This window comes from Salvelinus alpinus, chromosome 10, assembly GCF_045679555.1.
Source record: "Salvelinus alpinus chromosome 10, SLU_Salpinus.1, whole genome shotgun sequence".
Classification (NCBI taxonomy): domain Eukaryota; kingdom Metazoa; phylum Chordata; class Actinopteri; order Salmoniformes; family Salmonidae; genus Salvelinus; species Salvelinus alpinus.
Window position 1 is genome coordinate 70,225,977 of NC_092095.1, and position 17,441 is coordinate 70,243,417.

The 17,441-nt window shown below is 46.7% G+C and overlaps 2 protein-coding genes across 7 annotated transcripts in view; one reads left to right on the forward strand and one right to left on the reverse strand.

Annotated features, from left to right (window-relative positions):
- rai2 (retinoic acid induced 2) overlaps positions 1-11,623 on the forward strand; it is a 26,286-nt gene extending 14,663 nt beyond the window's left edge. The window contains exons 2-3 of the mRNA XM_071330810.1: positions 8,821-9,548; positions 9,639-11,623. Of these exons, the coding sequence (XP_071186911.1) occupies positions 8,906-9,548; positions 9,639-10,834 (1,839 nt within the window). The 5' untranslated portion in view covers positions 8,821-8,905 and the 3' untranslated portion in view covers positions 10,835-11,623. The remainder of the gene's footprint in view (positions 1-8,820; positions 9,549-9,638) is intronic.
- Positions 11,624-11,957: 334 nt separating this feature from the next.
- The window catches only part of scml2 (Scm polycomb group protein like 2), a 69,521-nt gene continuing 64,037 nt past the window's right edge, over positions 11,958-17,441 (reverse strand). For all 6 annotated transcript variants that reach the window (XM_071330805.1, XM_071330808.1, XM_071330807.1 and 3 more), the window contains 2 exons: positions 14,636-14,808; positions 11,958-13,858 (listed from right to left, as the gene is read on the reverse strand). In XM_071330805.1, coding sequence (XP_071186906.1) covers positions 13,733-13,858; positions 14,636-14,808 — 299 coding nt within the window. In that variant the 3' untranslated portion in view covers positions 11,958-13,732. The remainder of the gene's footprint in view (positions 13,859-14,635; positions 14,809-17,441) is intronic.

Sequence of the window (17,441 nt, forward strand, 5' to 3'; positions counted from 1 at the left end):
ACCGTGGGTCGTTCACCTGAAGGTAATCTGGACGTTGGCGGATTGATACAGTTTTGTGTGGTAGGTCTTCTTCAAACACACGCACACCACAGGAGGCTGGTGGCACCTTAATTGGGGAGGACGAGCTCATGGTAATGGCTGGTCGGAATCAGTGGAATGGTATCAAATACATCAACTACATGGCTTGATGCCATTCCATTCACACCGATCCAGCCATTATTATGAGCCGTCCTCCCCTCAGCAGCCTCTACTGACGCACACACACACACACACACACACACACACACACACACACACACACACACACACACACACACACACACACACACACACACACACACACACACACACACACACACACACACACACACAGAGACACACACACACACACACAGACACACACACACCTCACATGACTGTTGTTAAAACGCTACCCTGACTGGACTCTCTGTCCGTCAGGAATCTGACCATAAATTCAAAGCTTCATCCCAGGCCCAGCCAGGCGCTGCCCAGTGGTAGAGTTCATTCGTCCTGTAGTAGTGATGAAGTAGTAGTCTGGATTCGTTTCTGAAGCCTTCGCCGTGCACTGCTGCTTCTTTGACTTATGTGTGTGTTTGGGGGGGGGGGGGTCATTGTGCGTAGCATTAAGAGCGTGTGTGTGGGGGGGTGGGGGGGGGGGTCACTGTGTGTATGGGGGGGTGTCATTGTGCATGTGTATGGTGTATGTTGTGTGTGTGTATGTGTGTGTGTGTGCGTGTACGTCCATGCACATGGTTGTGTTCTGGAACCCACATAAATACATGTACAACAAGTCATTATTCCAGGCAGGAGTTTGGGGTGTGTTTGGAAATGTTACACTTTTATTTGACTTTACTGCTGAGTTTCTTCTTCTCTGGAGGATAAATCACCTTCTTGAAGCCGGCTGGCCGGTCGGTGGCTAACCTTGTAGCGCTTCCAATGCTGGGATTTTAATTTAGAAGACTTTCTTTTTATTGAAGATTTATTTCAGAGTTCTTGGCAGGGCGTTTAATAGATTTCAGACCAATAAAGTGGAGTTTAGTCAGGCAGTGTGTGTGTGTGTGTGTGTGTGTGTGTGTGTGTGTGTGTGTGTGTGTGTGTGTGTGTGTGTGTGTGTGTGTGTGTGTGTGTGTGTGTGTGTGTGTGTGTGTGTGTGTGTGTGTGAGAGAGAGAGATTGTATGTGTGTGTGTGTGTGTGTATGCGTGAGATTGTGTGTGTGTGTGTGTGTGTGTGTGTGTGTGTGTGTGTGTGTGTGTGTGTGTGTGTGTGTGTGTGTGTGTGTGTGTGTGTGTGTGTGTGTGTGTGTGTGTGTGTGAGAGAGAGATTGTATGTGTGTGTGTGTGTGTGTGTGTGTATGCGTGAGATTGTGTGTGTGTGTGTGTGTGTGTGTGTGTGTGTGTGTGTGTGTGTGTGTGTGTGTGTGTGTGTGTGTGTGTGTGTGTGTGTGTGTGTGTGTGTGTGTGTGTGTGTGTGTGTGTGTGTGTGTGTGTGTGTGTGTGTGTGTGTGTGTGTGTGTACAGTGCTGGTAGCTTTAAGAGCATGTGTTTGTTTTCCACCACATTTTAAACAAGTGCTTGAATGTAAACTCTTGATTATTGTTGACCTCATTTCTATCACCGCCCCAGATGAGTCCCAGGGAGTGTAAGTCAACAGAATGACGTTTCAATTGAAGACAGATTTGTAAAAACGTGGCTTTCGTAAAATCAGATGCATCTTACAGTTGTAAAAAGCTCCAGTGTTTTACAGTCAGGCTTGAACAGACTATTTTTACAGAACTTATTCAGAATATTTACACTCAATAAAACCAATTTCTAACTAAGCCTTGACGTCTTCAGGCCAACTGAAGAAAAATATATGACAACAAGACTCTCAAATACAGGAACTAGTGTATCATCCTGAATCTGACGGCTATGCTCTGTAGACATTATTATTAATTTACCGTTCCAAATGTCCTTTCTTTTATTACATTAGTGGGTTAATGCAGAGGAACCATTTTGTCCAGGCCAGTGATCAGCAGAACAGCAGGAGATCTAATCTGTGTCCCAAAATGGCACCCTATTCCCTGGCCAATGTAGTGTACTATGTTTAAACTAGAGCCCTATGGGCCCTGGTCAAAAGTAGTGCACTACATAGGGAATAGGGTGTCATTTGGCACACAGCCTTAAGCAGTGTATTAGGGTCATGGAGTTGGAACAGACCTCCTTTGGCATTAAGGTTTTTCCAAACACAATTCACCACAGGACCCTGAAGCCTCACAAATGAAAAGCTTCCCTCTAAACAGCTACATATGGCCTATTACCCCCGGCTTAACCTTTTCAACTCAGTCCCCGACCGACTGCTGGGGAGGAGAAGAGAGCCAAGCAGAGGAGAGCCGTCCTCTATTCACATTCTAGATCCTGGTCATGCGGGGGAGGTTCTGTATCTGGTGTTTGGATGGGCATATTCATATCTGTGGTGTACATGCAGGCCTGCTATTGGACGAGATGTGTTGAGGAGGGTTTATGTGTTTTCTCTCTCCTCGTGTCTGTGTCAGGGTGACCTGATAAGAGAGACATAAAGGACATGTTCAAGGACTTTAACAGGATATCACCAGGATTTGATTTAACCCTCCCCGTACCTCGTCTTCCTCCCCCAAACCTAACAGAGCCTTTCTTTAGCTTTCTCTTCAGTTTCATTTTAATATTGTAGGAGACTGGAGATTTTCTATGGAACATTTTCTATGTCCATGAGGAACCAAGGCTTCAATGTGTCCTGGAAACCTGACCCTAAGGTTCATATGCTGACCCTAAGGTTCAGATCTATTTGACAGAGTTTCTGTCAACGTGGAAGTATTGTATTCCACAGTAATATGACCGGCAAAGACAGTCTCCATGGGAATATACTGTAGATAGCTGGGTCTTCCCTCTCAGTACACAAGTATCTTATTTATTTGGCCTGCACGTAAACAACTCTCTGAGTGGAGGAGGAATATCCAGCCTGATCTAACTGAGTGGAGGGGGAATATCCAGCCTGATCTGAGTGGAGGAGGAATATCCAGCCTGATCTATCTGAGTGGAGGGGGAATATCCAGCCTGATCTATCTGAGTGGAGGGGGAATATCCAGCCTGATCAAACTGAGTGGAGGGGGAATATCCAGCCTGATCAAACTGAGTGGAGGGGGAATATCCAGCCTGATTTAACTGGGTTGAGGGGGAATATCCAGCCTGATCTAACTGGGTTGAGGGGGAATATCCAGCCTGATCTAACTGGGTTGAGGGGGAATATCCAGCCTGATCGAACTGAGTGGAGGGGGAATATCCAGCCTGATTTAACTGGGTTGAGGGGGAATATCCAGCCTGATCTAACTGGGTTGAGGGGGAATATCCAGCCTGATCTAACTGGGTTGAGGGGGAATATCCAGCCTGATCTAACTGAGTGGAGGGGGAATATCCAGCCTGATCTAACTGGGTGGAGGAGGAATATCCAGCCTGATCTAACTGAGTGGAGGAGGAATATCCAGCCTGATCTAACTGGGTGGAGGGGGAATATCCAGCCTGATCTAACTGGGTGGAGGAGGAATATCCAGCCTGATCTAACTGGGTTGAGGGGGAATATCCAGCCTGATCTGAGTGGAGGGGGGATATCCAGTCTGTACTGAGTGGAGGGGGAATATCCAGCCTGATCTAACTGAGTGGAAATGGAATATCCAGCCTGATCTAACTGAGTGGAGGGTGAATATCCAGCCTGATCTAACTGAGTGGAGGAGGAATATCCAGCCTGATCTAACTGGGTGGAGGAGGAATATCCAGCCTGATCTAACTGAGTGGAAAGGGAATATCCAGCCTGATCTAACTGAGTGGAAAGGGAATATCCAGCCTGATCTAACTGAGTGGATAAGGAATATCCAGCCTGATCTAACTGAGTGGAAAGGGAATATCCAGCCTGATCTAACTGAGTGGAGGGGGAATATCCAGCCTGATCTAACTGGGTGGAGGAGGAATATCCAGCCTGATCTAACTGGGTGGAGGGGGAATATCCAGCCTGATCTAACTGGGTTGAGGAGGAATATCCAGCCTGATCTAACTGGGTTGAGGGGGAATATCCAGCCTGATCTAACTGAGTGGAGGAGGAATATCCAGCCTGATCTAACTGAGTGGAGGAAGAATATCCAGCCTGATCTAACTGAGTGGAAAGGGAATATCCAGCCTGATCTAACTGGGTGGAGGAGGAATATCCAGCCTGATCTAACTGAGTGGAGGGGGAATATCCAGCCTGATCTAACTGAGTGGAGAAGGAATATCCAGCCTGATCTAACTGGGTTGAGAAGGAATATCCAGCCTGATCTAACTGAGTGGAAAGGGAATATCCAGCCTGATCTAACTGAGTGGAGAAGGAATATCCAGCCTGATCTAACTGAGTGGAGGAGGAATATCCAGCCTGATCTAACTGGGTGGAAAGGGAATATCCAGCCTGATCTAACTGGGTGGAGGGGGAATATCCAGCCTGATCTAACTGAGTGGAAAGGGAATATCCAGCCTGATCTAACTGAGTGGAAAGGGAATATCCAGCCTGATCTAACTGAGTGGAGGAGGAATATCCAGCCTGATCTAACTGAGTGGAAAGGGAATATCCAGCCTGATCTAACTGGGTGGAGGAGGAATATCCAGCCTGATCTAACTGAGTGGAAAGGGAATATCCAGCCTGATCTAACTGGGTGGAGGGGGAATATCCAGCCTGATCTAACTGAGTGGAAAGGGAATATCCAGCCTGATCTAACTGAGTGGAGGAGGAATATCCAGCCTGATCTAACTTAGTGGAAAGGGAATATCCAGCCTGATCTAACTGGGTTGAGGGGGAATATCCAGCCTGATCTAACTGGGTTGAGGGGGAATATCCAGCCTGATCGAACTGAGTGGAGGGGGAATATCCAGCCTGATTTAACTGGGTTGAGGGGGAATATCCAGCCTGATCTAACTGGGTTGAGGGGGAATATCCAGCCTGATCTAACTGGGTTGAGGGGGAATATCCAGCCTGATCTAACTGAGTGGAGGGGGAATATCCAGCCTGATCTAACTGGGTGGAGGAGGAATATCCAGCCTGATCTAACTGAGTGGAGGAGGAATATCCAGCCTGATCTAACTGGGTGGAGGGGGAATATCCAGCCTGATCTAACTGGGTGGAGGAGGAATATCCAGCCTGATCTAACTGGGTTGAGGGGGAATATCCAGCCTGATCTGAGTGGAGGGGGGATATCCAGTCTGTACTGAGTGGAGGGGGAATATCCAGCCTGATCTAACTGAGTGGAAATGGAATATCCAGCCTGATCTAACTGAGTGGAGGTTGAATATCCAGCCTGATCTAACTGAGTGGAGGAGGAATATCCAGCCTGATCTAACTGGGTGGAGGAGGAATATCCAGCCTGATCTAACTGAGTGGAAAGGGAATATCCAGCCTGGTCTAACTGAGTGGAAAGGGAATATCCAGCCTGATCTAACTGAGTGGATAAGGAATATCCAGCCTGATCTAACTGAGTGGAAAGGGAATATCCAGCCTGATCTAACTGAGTGGAGGGGGAATATCCAGCCTGGTCTAACTGGGTGGAGGAGGAATATCCAGCCTGATCTAACTGGGTGGAGGGGGAATATCCAGCCTGATCTAACTGGGTTGAGGAGGAATATCCAGCCTGATCTAACTGGGTTGAGGGGGAATATCCAGCCTGATCTAACTGGGTGGAGGAGGAATATCCAGCCTGATCTAACTGAGTGGCGGAGGAGTATCCAGCCTGATCTAACTGAGTGGAGGAGGAATATCCAGCCTGATCTAACTGAGTGGAGGAAGAAGATCCAGCCTGATCTAACTGAGTGGAAAGGGAATATCCAGCCTGATCTAACTGGGTGGAGGAGGAATATCCAGCCTGATCTAACTGAGTGGAGGGGGAATATCCAGCCTGATCTACCTGAGTGGAGAAGGAATATCCAGCCTGATCTAACTGGGTTGAGAAGGAATATCCAGCCTGATCTAACTGAGTGGAAAGGGAATATCCAGCCTGATCTAACTGAGTGGAGAAGGAATATCCAGCCTGATCTAACTGAGTGGAGGAGGAATATCCAGCCTGATCTAACTGGGTGGAAAGGGAATATCCAGCCTGATCTAACTGGGTGGAGGGGGAATATCCAGCCTGATCTAACTGAGTGGAAAGGGAATATCCAGCCTGATCTAACTGAGTGGAAAGGGAATATCCAGCCTGATCTAACTGAGTGGAGGAGGAATATCCAGCCTGATCTAACTGAGTGGAAAGGGAATATCCAGCCTGATCTAACTGGGTGGAGGAGGAATATCCAGCCTGATCTAACTGAGTGGAAAGGGAATATCCAGCCTGATCTAACTGAGTGGAGGGAAAATATCCAGCCTGATCTAACTGAGTGGAGGAAGAATATCCAGCCTGATCTAACTGGGTGGAGGAGGAATATCCAGCCTGATCTAACTGGGTGGAGGAAGAATATCCAGCCTGATCTAACTGGGTGGAGGAGGAATATCCAGCCTGATCTAACTGGGTGGAGGGGAATATCCAGCCTGATCTAACTGAGTGGAGGAAGAATATCCAGCCTGATCTATCTGAATGGAGGAGGAATATCCAGCCTGATCTAACTGGGTTGAGGGGGAATATCCAGCCTGATCTAACTGGGTTGAGGAGGAATATCCAGCCTGATCTAACTGGGTGGAGGAGGAATATCCAGCCTGATCTAACTGGGTGGAGGGGGAATATCCAGCCTGATCTAACTGGGTTGAGGGGGAATATCCAGCCTGATCTAACTGGGTTGAGGGGGAATATCCAGCCTGATCTAACTGGGTGGAGGAGGAATATCCAGCCTGATCTAACTGAGTGGAGGGGGAATATCCAGCCTGATCTAACTGGGTTGAGGGGGAATATCCAGCCTGATCTAACTGGGTTGAGGGGGAATATCCAGCCTGATCTAACTGGGTGGAGGAGGAATATCCAGCCTGATCTAACTGAGTGGAAAGGGAATATCCAGCCTGATCTAACTGGGTGGAGGAGGAATATCCAGCCTGATCTAACTGAGTGGAAAGGGAATATCCAGCCTGATCTAACTAACTGAGTGGAAGAGGTATATCCAGCCTGATCCAACCTCACAATAGCCTGGTCTCAGATCTGTCTGCGCTGTCTTGACAACTCAATTTCTGTCACAGCAATGCGCTGGAGTTGTCAAGACAGCACAGACAGATCTGAGACCAGGCTAAAGCCATTGGCTTCCACCACAAAACAACTAAATCTAATAGAAAGGAGAGACGTTGGGAGGTGAGAGGCCAGGACTAGTTCTGTTTCTGGTCATATTTAGACCTAATCAGGAATCATACTGATCTAAATTGCTCTGTGAAGGTTTTCCAGAACTCTGGTTTAAAACACGACAATGGTGGACTGTTGTTCATATTGATCCAGTCTAGTTTTAACTCTGGTTTAAAACACGACAATGGTGGACTGTTGTTGATATTGATCCAGTCTAGTTTTAACTCTGGTTTAAAACACGACAATGGTGGACTGTTGTTCATATTGATCCAGTCTAGTTTTAACTCTGGTTTAAAACACGACAATGGTGGACTGTTGTTCATATTGATCCAGTCTAGTTTTAACTCTGGTTTAAAACTCGACAATGGTGGACTGTTGTTCATATTGATCCAGTCTAGTTTTAACTCTGGTTTAAAACACGACAATGGTGACTATCGTTCATATTGATCCAGTCTAGTTTTAACTCTGGTTTAAAACACGACAATGGTGGACTGTTGTTTATATTGATCCAGTCTAGTTTTAACTCTGGTTTAAAACACGACAATGGTGGACTGTCGTTCATATTGATCCAGTCTAGTTTTAACTCTGGTTTAAAACACGACAATGGTGGACTGTCGTTCATATTGATCCAGTCTAGTTTTAACTCTGGTTTAAAACACGACAATGGTGGACTGTTGTTCATATTGATCCAGTCTAGTTTTATGGTCACTTCGAGGCCTCATTATAGAAATATCCTGTTTCCTGTATTTGGTCAATATGTTGGAGAACAAAATAACAGATTTCCTGTGTTCTCTCTTCTGCTGCTAAAATAAGTGGTACATCAGCGGTGAGCTTGTGTCAGTGCTTCAGCTATCACACACAGAGTATTTCTACTGTCTCTTCATTATTATGACAAGGTTTATTACAGGTTCTTTACCTCCTAGGTCTCTGTAAAGACATGAGCCACCGTCTGTCCAATCTAACTCAATTAAACCAGGCTCAACATGACCCTTATGAAATGACATTCCTGCTTCATCTATGCCTGCCAGGGAAACACGTTTGCAATAAATGTACTGGTGCTGGCAATGTTAGTTATTGTATTTAGGTTTATTGTGCACTACTTTTGACCAGGGCCCATAGTGCTCATAGGGCTCAGGTCAAATGTAATACACTAGATAGAGAATAGGGTGCTATTTGGGACACACACAGGCATCACTAGCAGGTTCATGGGTAATACTGGGAGATTTGGAAAAGACAAGAGGATTTAGAAGTGATTTAGTGTTCATTTTGAGTTGAACCAAGTCAAGCCAACAGTTTGTCCTCGGGGTCTTTCATTAAATCATAGCAGGAGGGGACTGGGACATAAAGCTCCCAACTCTACTCTGCTTTCATCCACATGAACACTGAATAAACACTGAAGCTTGTTATTTTCTCTTACTTTACTTTGCTAACTTGCCAGTTCTAGTTCTGACTAATGACCAATATTTCTCCACTTCATTTTTCATTAAAACTAGCTTTTTTTCTTTCCCCCCGTCAGGTTAGATGCCAGTCACTGCTAAACAGTAACCATGGCCCTCCTGTCCTAAGCTAAGACTCCAGTGGATGTTTTGAGGAAAAAGAAGATGGAGGATCTTTGCTCAGAGCATGTAGCTGACCTTCCTCAGAATGGGGGAAGTAGTAGAGGAGGAAGAGGTGGTGGTGGAGAGGGGGTCAGAAAGGTAGAGAACACTGTCACCCAGCTGATTACAAGTGAGGACTCAAGCATCAGTTCTCCTGGCCAGGCTAATCAGAAACCAACCCTTTCACATATGGTAACTATCCCAACGTCCCCCACCATGGTCAGTCCCAGCGCCGAGGCTCCAGAAGGGGTGGCTCTCAAGGTGGCTGCCACCGTGCTTCAGCCTCTCTGTCTGGGGGACAGTCCTGTGATGCTGCCCATCCACCCCCTCCAACAGATGGCTGGAGGAACCGCTCCCCAGGGGATCCCTCCGTACCTCCTGACCCACCAGGGGCCTCTCTCCCTGGGCTCCCTCTCCCAAGGCCCTGGCCTCTCCCTGCCTCTGGTCCTGGAGCAGCATGTGTTCCAGCATCTGAACACCATGGGAGCGATGCTCCAGCAGACTCCCCCCTGCCCCTCCCTGTCCTTCCTCCAGAACAATCTGCTGTGTCACACCCAGCCTCAGACCTCTTCCATGGCTTCATTGGCCTTCTGCCAGCCTCCAGCCCTGGATCAGAAACTACCTGGACCTCCAGCCCAGGACCCAGGTAATTGTAATGGTATATAGTAATTCAGCTGTCTACTATTGGTGTGTAATCCCTTCAATTGTAGTAATACAATCTCTTTCTCTCTCCTAGGTATTTATGCCATCCTCCAGAACCCAGCATTCGCTGCCCTCATACAGGACCTGTTTTCTGCTCAGACCAACCCCATCTCCTCTTCCTGTCACCCAGCGGGATCAACCCCAACTGACCCGTTTGCTTCAGCCTCGTTCCCCCCATCCCAACCCCAACCTCCACCCCTCTCCTACCCCTACAGCTCCCCGCTAGCCCCCCTGGTACCCCCTGCCACCCTCCTGGTCCCCTACCCTGTCATTGTTCCTCTCCCTGTGCCTCTACCCTTCCCTCTCCCTCTCCCTATCCCCGTCCCACAGAGCCAGGAGTCAAAAGGATTCTCTGACACCTCTAAACCAGCCTGTATGGTGACTAAAAGCACACAGACTAACTATGAGGACATCGTCAGTCCTCCACCACACGGGAACATGATGACTCTTTACCCTCCATCGTCCATGGCCTCTCTGTCCTCTGTTGCCATGGTCCCCGAGGGGGAGGTGCTTGACCTATCAGTGAAAGCCCCTCCCATAATCCAACCAAAGCAGGAAATGGCATTTCAACAACACGATGACACTATCCTCGACCTGTCTGTAGCTAGTAAACAGAAAAGAAAAGAGCGTCCTTCATCGCGGGACTGGCACACTTCTTCCGAGAGCACTACTACAGCTTGGCTCCCTTCACCCGAGGGCACTACATCTGTTTCTCTGGAGGTCTTAAAGCCTGCGGAGTGCACTCAGAAGCTCCACCACCACCCTAACCTGTTGAACGGCGTAACCCATGTAGAGTTCAGTAGACGGCGTCAGTGGGCGGTGGTGGACGGAGGCGGGAGCGGTAACAGACCCAGCAGCGAGCCCAAGAGCAGCAGCGGCAGCTCCAACTTTGAGATCTTTCACACCTCTCAAACAGCCAAAGTCATCGTGGCGGTCAAAGACGCGATCCCCGCCACCGCCATCTTCTGTGGGAAGATCAAGTCTCTCTCAGGGCTGTCCAGTAAGAGCTTGTCTATTAAACAACACGACTCCTCCGGCCACACGGGGGCGCTGTTACATCAGTGTTACGGTGCTCTGCCTCTACCCAGAGGACACCATGTGGTGGAGCAGAAGGACCCTAACCTCCCCAGGAACAGACAGGCCATCAAACTGAAGAAGGTCAGCTCACAGGAGATCCACATCCTCCCCATCAAGAAGCAACGTCTGGCTGCCTTCTGCCCCAGGAAGTAGAGAGAAGTTAGCCTGGTCCCAGATCTGTTAGTAGAGAGGAGTTAGCCTGGTCCCAGATCTGTTTGTACTGTCTTGCAGATCTGGGACCAGGCCGGAGCGTGAAGTGTCATTGTAGAAGTGGGATCGAATCCCGGATCAGACAGACAGGGCTGTCTCTGTTACATAAAGGAGGTGGTGATGAGGTGAACTATTCTTGACTAAGACCTGAAGACTTGTGTTAGCTCCCTGAGCTTAGCTAATGCCTAGGCTTTAGCTCAACAGGCTAACCCAGTCTTGTGGGACACAAGAGACCCGAGGTTCCAGTCGATTACATGCCTCTTTACTGCTAGCTCTTGTGCTTGACAGAAGTTACAACGTGTTCTTCTGAGACATTGGCCAAGTGCTGTGACTACGGCAGACGATTGGGGATAATCTTCCTGGCATGGACAATATCTCTTCCATGTGTTGAGAGACAGAGGACGACTTTGTTGCTGTAGTGTTGTGACTGTATTTGTAGTTGTCTGACATTTGTACCTTACAAAACATTCATGTTTAATTCATCAATATAAACTGTTAAAGGATGACTTTGTCCTTTTACAAAATGCTGTCAATTCACAGATGAAATGTGGCTGTCCATCGTCTGCTACTTTCCATGTGAAAAGGTACATTTGTCGATGCTTTGCTAGGCCTATACAGTATTTCATATCTGATTGAGGATCTGACACTTAGCCAGTCATTTGATGGTTCATGTTTGTATGTGATTCAGTTGGAAAAAAATGACCTGAGAATAAAACAACGTGTTCTTGTTGAGTATGATTCCCCTTTGTATGATTCGCATTTACTTATTTATAACTAAAGGGACACTTCCCTTTTCAGATTGTTAAAGGTTCGTGCCGGCGCGGCCTAGTGTTAGAGCGTTGGGCCATTAACCAAAAGGTTGCTGGATCAAATCCCTGAGTGGACAAGGTAAAAATGTCTGTTCTGCTCCCCGGTAGGCCCTCATTGTCTGTTCCCCGGTAGGCCCTCATTGTCTGTTCCCCGGTAGGCCCTCATTGTAAATTAGAATTTGTTCTTAACTGACTTGCCTAGTTAAATAAAAAGGTTAAAATAAAAATGCTTGTCAACTCTCATGAAATGAGGCAAATGGTGAAAAAAAAGGGTTTAATTGCGTGAAAGTACATATGCAAATATTATTTAACAACCATTTTCCAGTACCGGTACTTGAAAAAGTTGTTTTCCCCATATATGTACACTGTGTGTTGTTTCTATGGAACAACAGATGAAAATGTAGAATCTTAAAAAATATATACAAAGTTGATCTAAAATATTGTCAAACAGAAAATGAACTTACAGCAAATGCTACTATGAAGAACTCTGTCCTGAAACACAAAAGCCTAGTAAAACCTGAGTATCACAATAAAGCAAGGCCGTTTGAACTATTACCCTTCATTTAAACTAAAAGCGTTCACATAAAAATGCAACTACAAAAGACTGTTTTGAATATATGACTTCTAAAAAAAAAAAAATCTGAAATTGATCACTTCTTCTGCCACAGCGACAAGATAAATACTAAAATAAGTCATAGTTTATCACATTATAGGTTGTTGTGAAACAAATGAATCCCATCCACATCTCTTTTGCTTGTGTGTTAAATCCCCCTAACACTCCATATCCTAGCCTGTTGCCTGACTGCTGTATAGCCTTGTATCTATATATGCTGGATATCCTGAACATGAAACGTTAAATACATATCAACTGTCCATTTGGTGCTTGAAAACCTTCAGACAACCAACTGTCAACTATCTACTTTTAACGGCTATGATTTGAAATGAGATGAAGGCCATACACTTATTGCAATCAATGTTCAGCTCGGCTACCATCGGGTAGTTGTCTGATGGTGTAGCCAACACTACCATTACAAATACCAGATTGTTTGGGTTAAAATACAGACAGGATTCAACACAACCTTCCTGTATATATGCAGAGATTAATAATACCTTTTACACACAGTACAAAATCCAAGATATAAAAAAAACATACTTTTTTGGCTTTTTATGTAAAACACAGGTTTTTTGTCTGGTTCTTCAAACATAAGTCCACCTTCTTCTTTTACAATAAGACTTTGACTTGAACAGGAACTTCCCGTCTTCATTGTCCAACGTATTCTAGAATGTACACGCAGCAGAGGAATGTGTGAATGTCCAATCACAATCATAGATCCTGGTTAGAAGTTCCATCGGGCGATCCAAAGAAGGATCAGTGTTCCACAGGAGTCCAGATGCTGTGATGTCACACCCTGAATGGACTAAGGAGTACGGTCAAATGCAGTGTCCAAAACAAACAATGAATCTTAACAGCATGGTACATTCTCCTTATCAACATCCTTTGAAATTGAAACTATTAAAGAATCAAATCACAGTATCCATATAGAAGCTGAATGGTTGATATCTTATTGCAATGAGAGGCTAGTGCAACAAGCAGTACATGCCATTGGGGGTTGTGTGGAGACGGCTCCTTGCATCTCCAGGCCTCCACGGCTGACAGTAGCCTGGTCTCAGATCTGTTTGTTTTTTACAGAACGTTCTGGGACCAGGCTAAGTAGGTAAGGGTTGACAGAAGGTGTACATGGACAATGCATAGGTAGGTAAACACTCAACATGATCCTTTGGGATTCAGCTGTGTCTATTCTAAAGAATAGTAGACTGAAGTTGGTTCATAGTGTTTCTCTGTACTGACGTTCATACTGACGTCCATACTGTTTCTCTGAATGCTCTTCATCACAGGATGAGCTATGAGGGTCTCTGCAAAGGAATGATTAAGGACTCATTGTGCTTAGGGTTTCACAGCCAAGATGATCTTCCCATTCTAGTGTGTGTGTGTGTATGTGTGTGTGTGTGTGTGTGTGTGTGAGAGAGAGTGTTACTGTTTGGTCTGTTTGAGCCTCTCGATGTGGTGACATAGCTTGAGGGCGGGGCCTAGCTTCAGACCCATGTACTTCATGATGATGTCACTACGTAGAAGCATCAGCGCCTTTCCGTCGATCTCCTGAAGACAAGAGACAAACCCAGTCAGAAAGAGGGCTGAGCACCAACACAGGACAAGATGACAGCCAAGATGGCCGAAACATCAATGATTAACTCTTCTAAATGAAAGGTTGTGTTTTTTTTTAACGTTCAACAGCAGGACAACAACATAATTCTCTCTGAGCTGAGATGTCCAGACAGACATCAACAGAAAATTCCAAACAGAAATTGTCTGGCGTCGTACTGTAAACATTCACTACGTTGTAGATGGCCTGTATGGTTTAAGAGAGTTGGGTTTTCCTGGAGGGAATGAAAGTGATTCTCTCCAGAAAGGTAGGGAAGGTTCTGAGACAGCCCAGTGCTCGTCTCCCAGGTTATAGACTAAACACAGAGGACACAGGCCATAGGAATAGAATTAGAACACTGGTGTAAATCTATCTCTGTGACACAGGCGTCCTCCCTTTCTGCTTCCTGCTTCTGACAGGGACCTACACACAGCAAGGAAGGCTGGAGCACATCACAACCAGGCCAGACACCTAACACATATCCAGGGTGAATTTTTGATTTTTTAAAATATTTATTGAATTTTTACACAACATTAAAATAATCTAGGGAGCATCTCAAATAGTGTAACATCAGGCCTGGACCCGGCACTTAGACACACATCTAGGGGGCATCTCAATAGTGTAGTGTCTGCCTCTCCTTGTCTTCTTTCCTCTATCAGCAGTGATGCTCCAAAGGAAGAAAAAGGACAAGAAACATCATCAATCAATAAATCAATCAATCAAGGTCCACTCACGTGTTTTCTGAAGAGCTCCACGTGGGGTCCGAGTGTTTGGGGGTCGGCGTCGTGGACGAACTGCATCACCTCATCCACAGACCAGGAGGAAGGGGCGTTCCCGGCCCCGTTCCCCGCTGCAGCCTCCCGGTCTGCAGCTGCTAGGTGCTCAGGACCTGTGGTGGAGCTTGCAGCTGAAGAACAGAACACACAGACAGAGCAGCAGAGAGTCAGAATTCAATATTCACCTCTCTAGTTAACCACCATGAATACTAATCCTTTCAGACTTTACAGGCCGGCGGGTAGCATAGTGGTTAGAGGCAGGTAGCCTAGTGGTTAGAGGCAGGTAGCCTAGTGGTTAGAGGCAGGTAGCCTAGTGGTTAGAGGCAGGTAGCCTAGTGGTTAGAGGCAGGTAGTCTAGTGGTTAGAGGCAGGTAGCCTAGTGGTTAAAGGCAGGTAGCCTAGTGGTTAGAGGCAGGTAGCCTAGTGGTTAGAGGCAGGTAGCCTAGTGGTTAGAGGGGGGAGGCAGGTAGCCTAGTGGTTAGAGGCAGGTAGCCTAGTGGTTAAAGGCAGGTAGCCTAGTGGTTAGAGGCAGGTAGCCTAGTGGTTAGAGGGGGGAGGCAGGTAGTCTAGTGGTTAGAGGCAGGTAGCCTAGTGGTTAGAGGCAGGGAGCCTAGTGGTTAGAGGGGGTAGGCAGGTAGCCTAGTGGTTAGAGGCAGGTAGCCTAGTGGTTAGAGGGGGGAGGCAGGTAGCCTAGTGGTTAGAGGCAGGTAGCCTAGTGGTTAGAGGCAGGTAGCCTAGTGGTTAGAGGGGGGAGGCAGGTAGCCTAGTGGTTAAAGGCAGGTAGCCTAGTGGTTAGAGGCAGGTAGTCTAGTGGTTAGAGGCAGGTAGCCTAGTGGTTAAAGGCAGGTAGCCTAGTGGTTAGAGGCAGGTAGCCTAGTGGTTAGAGGCAGGTAGCCTAGTGGTTAGAGGGGGGAGGCAGGTAGCCTAGTGGTTAGAGGCAGGTAGCCTAGTGGTTAAAGGCAGGTAGCCTAGTGGTTAGAGGCAGGTAGTCTAGTGGTTAGAGGCAGGTAGCCTAGTGGTTAGAGGCAGGTAGCCTAGTGGTTAGAGGGGGGAGGCAGGTAGCCTAGTGGTTAGAGGCAGGTAGCCTAGTGGTTAGAGGCAGGTAGCCTAGTGGTTAGAGGCAGGTAGCCTAGTGGTTAGAGGGGGGAGGCAGGTAGCCTAGTGGTTAGAGGCAGGTAGCCTAGTGGTTAAAGGCAGGTAGCCTAGTGGTTAGAGGCAGGTAGTCTAGTGGTTAAAGGCAGGTAGCCTAGTGGTTAAAGGCAGGTAGCCTAGTGGTTAGAGGCAGGTAGCCTAGTGGTTAGAGGCAGGTAGCCTAGTGGTTAGAGGGGGGAGGCAGGTAGCCTAGTGGTTAGAGGCAGGTAGCCTAGTGGTTAAAGGCAGGTAGCCTAGTGGTTAGAGGCAGGTAGTCTAGTGGTTAGAGGCAGGTAGCCTAGTGGTTAGAGGCAGGTAGCCTAGTGGTTAGAGGCAGGTAGCCTAGTGGTTAGAGGCAGGTAGCCTAGTGGTTAGAGGCAGGTAGCCTAGTGGTTAGAGGGGGTAGGCAGGTAGCCTAGTGGTTAGAGGCAGGTAGCCTAGTGGTTAGAGGCAGGTAGCCTAGTGGTTAGAGGGGGGAGGCAGGTAGCCTAGTGGTTAGAGGCAGGTAGCCTAGTGGTTAGAGGCAGGTAGCCTAGTGGTTAGAGGGGGGAGGCAGGTAGCCTAGTGGTTAGAGCGTTGGGCTAGTAACTGAAAGGTTGCAAGATCAAATCCCCAAGCTGACCAGGTAAAAATTTGTCGTTCTGCCCCTGAACAAGGCAGTTAACCCACTGGCTGTCATTGAAAATAAGAATTTGTTCTTAACTAACTTGCCTAGTTAAATAAAGAAAAATACATTACAGGGAAGGTACAACATATCCATGGCATTGTCCACTAGGTGGCAGTGCTAGACAAAATATTTACTGACTACACTTCTGTTAAACGAATGAAAATAAAAACACCATCGCCTTTCTTGATCAAACTTGTCTTGCTAGCACTGTAGTGCTCCTTTATTGAGGAAAATGTACTGACTGTGACTGAGATGTGTGGTTGTCTCACCTAGCTATCTTAAGATGAATGTACTGACTGTGACTGAGATGTGTGGTTGTCTCACCTAGCTATCTTAAGATGAATGTACTGACTGTGACTGAGATGTGTGGTTGTCTCACCTAGCTATCTTAAGATGAATGTACTGACTGTGACTGAGATGTGTGGTTGTCTCACCTAGCTATCTTAAGATGAATGTACTGACTGTGACTGAGATGTGTGGTTGTCTCACCTAGCTATCTTAAGATGAATGTACTGACTATGACTGAGATGTGTGGTTGTCTCACCTAGCTATCTTAAGATGAATGTACTGACTATGACTGAGATGTGTGGTTGTCTCACCTAGCTATCTTAAGATGAATGTACTGACTATGACTGAGATGTGTGGTTGTCTCACCTAGCTATCTTAAGATGAATGTACTGACTATGACTGAGATGTGTGGTTGTCTCACCTAGCTATCTTAAGATGAATGTACTGACTATGACTGAGATGTGTGGTTGTCTCACCTAGCTATCTTAAGATGAATGTACTGACTATGACTGAGATGTGTGGTTGTCTCACCTAGCTATCTTAAGATGAATGCACTAACTAAGTCGCTCTGGATAAGAGCATCTGCTAAGTTACTAAATTATTGAATGTGATCTGCTCCAACACAGGAAGCCTAGCCCCAAAATAGACCCCAAAAAAATCTACATTCAAAGAAACGTA